The sequence below is a fragment of the Meleagris gallopavo genome, chromosome 1, assembly GCF_000146605.3.
Source record: "Meleagris gallopavo isolate NT-WF06-2002-E0010 breed Aviagen turkey brand Nicholas breeding stock chromosome 1, Turkey_5.1, whole genome shotgun sequence".
NCBI classification, from domain to species: Eukaryota; Metazoa; Chordata; class Aves; order Galliformes; family Phasianidae; genus Meleagris; species Meleagris gallopavo.
The window spans coordinates 30950663-30956110 of record NC_015011.2 but is presented as its reverse complement, the minus strand read 5'-3'; the positions used below and the strand labels follow the sequence as shown (position 1 = coordinate 30956110).

Genomic DNA, 5448 nt, shown 5'->3' with positions numbered 1-5448 from the left:
TTGTACAGAAGAACAAAATGTAAACAACCACAGAAGTAGCAAGAGGTGTCTAAAATTGACCAGACAATTAAGAAATGCTTGCTTTCCTTTGGAGCCCTTGCCTAACTTCAAGGCTCTTGATTTACTTGGCTAAAATTCCAGAAAATAAATGAATTTGTGGGAGCAGACTTTGCATTTTAATTGTTTATTTCACAATTATAACACATTTCATTTTGAAATAGCTGTGCAGACAATAATATTGCAAGCTCGCTGTCAGGAAGATGAGGAACCAGGCATAGTCTGCTAACTCAGATACCATGGTGGAACTTACAAATCTTGCTACTGCAAAACCTGCAAAAAATGTTATCAGTTATATCTGTGACCTGGCATTATTTGTGATCAATAACCATTTTCTAAATGTTCTAACTGCAGATCAGATGGAAATCAGTAATACTGTGATATCAGATGCCAAATAAATCCACTGATTTCTGCGTCCCTTCTGAAAACCAATATTTAATAAGCAACAAATAACAGTACTCAGTACTTGAACAGTAAAATAGTTGTATAGGAATTAGTAACTTTCCTCTAATAGTGGGCAGATCGCTTTTGCAACCAGTATTTCCATTTTAATGCCATACTTCTTTCTGTTCATCAGAATGACACAGGAAAGAATAAAGCCAAGTTTAAGGAATACTATAGAGCTAATGCACTTTTTTTTTGCAGGAAAGCCTAAGGGGAAAATATATCAATTTTAAGTGGAAGAAAAAGCAGTGGAGAGATTTTCGGTTACTTGCAAACTTAGAGAATTCCTCTGTAAGGCGGAGGAATCTGGGTAGATTATGATGGGTTTAGGTTCTTCCAGTGTGTTTTAGGTGCCAAATTCAGAATTATGGAGTAGAAAGCATTAAATCTCAGAGGAGCTGAAGTAGATGACTTTTGATTTATGTCAAGATCACCCCATGTGATGAGTTATATTCTGGCAGGATGCAAGCCCACTGGCCTTGGTGGCCATGCCCTGATATGCAGCCCTGTGCCTGGCCCTGGCCATCACCCAGGGACAGCAATCACCTGCCTACCAGTTATAGGGGTTCAGATGCAGCCACGATTTTCTTCTCAACATAGCCAACTAGTATGTGCCCCTGCTCCTAAATAACATCTCACAGGTACAGAAGCAACACAGGAGTTGTGTTGTCATGCAGAGGGGTGGCATTGGTCCCCTTTGTTTTGCTTGCCCTCAATAGATCTAACATTGCTATCTGAGTGCTTGTGGCTCCACTGGAAAATTCCTGCTTTATGCAATAATTCCACAGCCTCTTGTGATGACGCCCATAAGTCAGATTATTCACTTGTGTAAATGTTTGACAGGACAATGTCCAAACGATTCTTATTCTGTAACGTGTATTTCTAGTCAATTTCTTTCCCCCTTCCAAACTGTTTACTGTGCTGTACAGAATTTCCTCCTCCAGTGTCTAACCTCTGTGTAACTCAACTCTCCGCAACTTTTTTTGCTTACTTCTCTCGTGTCCAACTCTTTGAAGATGTGTATGCTTTGGACTGCCACATCTGGAAAAGACATTTCTCCGACGAGCAGCAGGCAGTGCACACAGCAGAGATTTGGCCCTATATCAGAATAGGGCTAAGTGCAAGCAGACGTGCCTGTTTGGTTTTTAGACATTAAACTCAAAATAAGCATCAGGAAGTGGAACAACTCTCTTCCTTTAACAGGACAGTGTCTGTATTTAAAGGTTTTGTGAATGAAGCCGCAGTTGGGAGGGCTCTGTTTTTTTAATTTTTTTTATTCTCCCGGCGTTATTCATACCCCTACTGGGCAGAATCCCCAGGTTGCAGGAATGTGAGCCTGCCAGCTGCACTGCCTGCTGCTCACATCCGTGCTCGCACTCCCCGAGTGGCAGCAGAAAGGAGTAAACAGAGCTGCGATCACTGGTAGGAAACCTGCTAATGCACTCTGATATTGCTTTTCCTTTTCGGTTGTCTGGTCTGGGTGGATGGTTTTAGTAAGAGGTAAGGAGGCTAACTTTATTTTCTGGACCAGGGTCAGTTTTAGCCTCCAGTACTGGTATTTAAAGTTTACATTTGCATTTTAAGCCTATGCACTCTAATATTTTGCCACTACAGATACATTTGCAGATGCTCTTAAATTCACCATGTGATAGTGAAGGTCTGGTCAATAGAGAATATACATTCACAAATGCAAAACCAGGAGAAATAGCAGATTTAGTGCAACAAAGGACCAAACGTGGAAATTATTAGTAGCATTGCTTTCTGATATTGTTGTTATGCAGTGTTGGTCTGTACTTAGCATTTGTTTTTTATGAGAAAAGAAATGGCTCCAGCCAGTGTGCTCACCTGCGAGGCAGAGGCGAAGGGCCAGGAAGGTGCAGGGCTGGCACAGGTGGGACAGGGACTGCAATGCTGCCCAATCTGTGCTCGCTCCCTCCTCGTCCTGCTCTGTTGTCTCCCAGGCTAAGAAATGGAGATGTGACATGCCTCAAGAACTATCTTTATGAAGAGAAAAGTGTTGTAAAACTAGAAGGTCTCTTCCAAAATAGTTTGCTCCTGAATGTGGGAATAAGCAGATGAATGTAAATGTGTGTTTGCAGACTGTAACAAGAGACTGCTGAAATACCGCAGGTGAAGTCCTTTTTGTAACTTTGGTTTGCACAGCTTCACTTTACCCATACAAAAATTGGCATATAGAATATATAGAAATCCACAAAGAGAGCTGAGCATTTATTCATAGCATTTTTTAAAAGCAGTATTTTTTCTAATAAGAATAAAGATCATAAGACTTTTAACTGTGTAATAACCCTGTGTGAGCCAGAGCTCCGGCTGTGGGGTGGGTGAGGGCTGGACACAGAAGAGCAGAAACCACTGTATGAGAACTGCACCTGCTAATTATCAAAATAGTGATAATGCAGAGATGCTCATATTTACAGATAGAATCCAGGGAAGGGGACGAATCATCAAGGCATTTAAACCCGTGACAATATTCATCTTACAACAAATGATTCAAAACACTGAGAATTTCTCTTGGAAGCGGTGTTGGCAAAACCCTGATGTACTCTTCACTTCTAACAGTGAGTTTTTCTGCAACACCATCCTCTGGCACTACAAAATCAGCAATTCCAGTAACTACTTTCACCTGGATTAGTAATTATGCCAGATGCATCTATTGGCCACTACACTCTCCACCAGAGTGGGAGACGGAAGGGCCGAGTGCCAGCATATAAAGGAACATTATGCTTGCCCAGAATTTTCCCAGTCTGCAACAGTCTCCTTTCCTAATGCTATTTACAAAGAACAAACACAAGCCCAACGATTCACAGTCGTTTATCTAATTTGAGGAAAACTCTAATGAGTCCTGTTGTGTGTTGTTTGCAGAACAGAGTGTTCTGGCAGCTCCCCATGGTAGAGAGGACCCACGGGCAGGCACCACAGTCCTGTTTACCCTGAAAAAGAGACCGTATGTTGGAAAGTACTGACCACTCCATGGATGGTATGGAGCAGCAAAAAGTCAACATTGAACTGGAAGAGCAGAGCAACAGTGGGGAAAGCCTAGAAGACAACTACACAGAGCTGATTGACTCTGAAAAGACTGCAATTAGGAGGTAAGCATTTAAGTGGAAGACTCATCTGTTCTGGCTAAAAAGCAGTAATCAATTAACAAGCTTCACTAATGGCATCTGGAACTTAAAACATTTACTAGGTAATATGCTTAAACTAGTGTGATTGCTTAGATAGTGTCTCCCCTGAGCACCAGCCTCCCTGCTCTTCTCTACAGATAGAGTGCCCAGCACAGCAGGGGCAGCCCAGGGCACCCAATGCGACCACCACCTGGAGTGACCTTTGCAGGCTCCCCACCCCAATCTTGGCAGCTCCCACCCACACAAATCAATGTGAAAACTGATACCCACATAGGGTACTGCAAGCCAAGCACACTCCTCGTACGCTCCAGCCATCTGGGACAGGGGCAGCTCTGGCCAGGGCAGGGGATAGAGGGTAGCAGTTTCCACTGGGAGATGCTCGGGCACATACAGTAGGGACCCATCATGCTGCCAGCCTCTGTGCAGCCTCAAGAAGATGTTCAAAATCAGCCATCAGCCTCCAGCTCCCTGCTCACTGAACCCTTTCCAGCAAGACAGCCACAGGGTACTTTCCTCCTCTAATGACAAAAGGCATATACATAACGTGTGTCATAGGCCTTATCTGATGTTTTCTTATTTGTCTTTGTGTTTAGTCCATTTGCTAGTGATGACGCAGAAAGTCAGAAGTTCCTAACAAATGGATATCTGGATAAAAAGAAATTGGAAGACTATAATGAAGAATATGTGAGTTGTATTAATTTTTAAGTGTAATTACAATTAAATCCCATTAACCTGAAACCAAAAGTTTCAGTAAATAAAGTTACTCTGCAGCTTGATCAGCATAATCTTGGCTTTAGAACAGTAAGCAAACATTTTCTAAGTTAGTGCAGCAAACTCCTTCTGTTGTCTTGCAACTAAAACTAGGTCTTTCCATGCAATCAGAAAAATTTTCTCAGATCACACTCAGTACGGAGCTCATGGCATCCCACCCAAGATATCCAGCCCAGAGTAGATCTACGTACTTATTTCTGACAGGAGTTCTGTTTCCCAGAAACTTTGTTTCTTCCATTTAAGGCAGAGCTGGGCCCTTCTTGTTTCCAGCATTCATGTAAACGAATTGTGTTAAAGAAGGAATACTCCTGATCAGATCCGCACAGATATCCTTCCCTTTCAACCCCTGCTGCCTCCTCTGGCACATTTTTAGCTCCATAGAGAAAGCATTATATCCGACTTTGAGAAAAATAATCCACTTGTTAAGCCAATAACTGGGAAAACTACCTGATAGCAACATGTATTTCTGTTGAGGTTGGTCAACACATGGCCAGCTGTGGCTCTGTTACCACAGCAGTTTGTTGGCTTCAAAAGGCTCCACCTCTAAGGATCGAGAGCAATGAAGGAAAAACCAGTAGTTAGAACAGTTAATTTATTGCACCCAGTAAAATGCAAGCTAATAGTCATCCCTGCTCTTGCTACCTACAGCACCGGGGCAGAACTTCCTTTGGCATGTCCTCCTTCAACCTCAGCAACGCCATTATGGGCAGCGGTATTCTAGGGCTGTCCTATGCCATGGCCAACACAGGAATCATCCTTTTTGTGTAAGTACATATAAATAAAATGAATAGAATATTAGCAGTAATTTAGAGCTGATTTTCTTTTGTGGTTAAAAAGGTAAGATAAGCTTAAGAATCATGTTTTGTTAGCTGAAATGTTTTATAAGAACTTCTATAATGGAAATATTTCAGCTGCACCACAAGGAGCCATCCACAACTGACAAACCTCTTTTCGTTTTTCTTCTTTTTTCCTCCCTTGTTTTAGCTCTCTTTTATGTCAGGAACACAACTGACAATGGATGCTGTGTAGTCAA

The 5448-nt window shown here is 42.2% G+C and overlaps 1 protein-coding gene across 2 annotated transcripts; it reads left to right on the top strand.

Annotated features, from left to right (window-relative positions):
* Positions 1 to 1356: 1356 nt before the first annotated feature.
* Positions 1357 to 5210, top strand: LOC104909831 (sodium-coupled neutral amino acid transporter 4-like). Of its 2 annotated transcripts, none has more exons than XM_010707472.3 (4): positions 1357 to 1923; positions 3382 to 3608; positions 4238 to 4328; positions 5064 to 5210. In XM_010707472.3, the coding sequence occupies exons 2-4, from the start codon at positions 3466 to 3468 to the stop codon at positions 5181 to 5183; spliced, it is 354 nt and encodes a 117-aa protein (XP_010705774.1). In that variant the 5' UTR covers positions 1357 to 1923; positions 3382 to 3465; the 3' UTR covers positions 5184 to 5210. The 2 variants fall into 2 exon arrangements, with proteins under 2 accessions (XP_010705774.1, XP_010705780.1); XM_010707478.3 differs by lacking the exon at positions 1357 to 1923 and adding an exon at positions 2973 to 3077.
* The last annotated feature ends 238 nt before the right edge of the window (positions 5211 to 5448 follow it).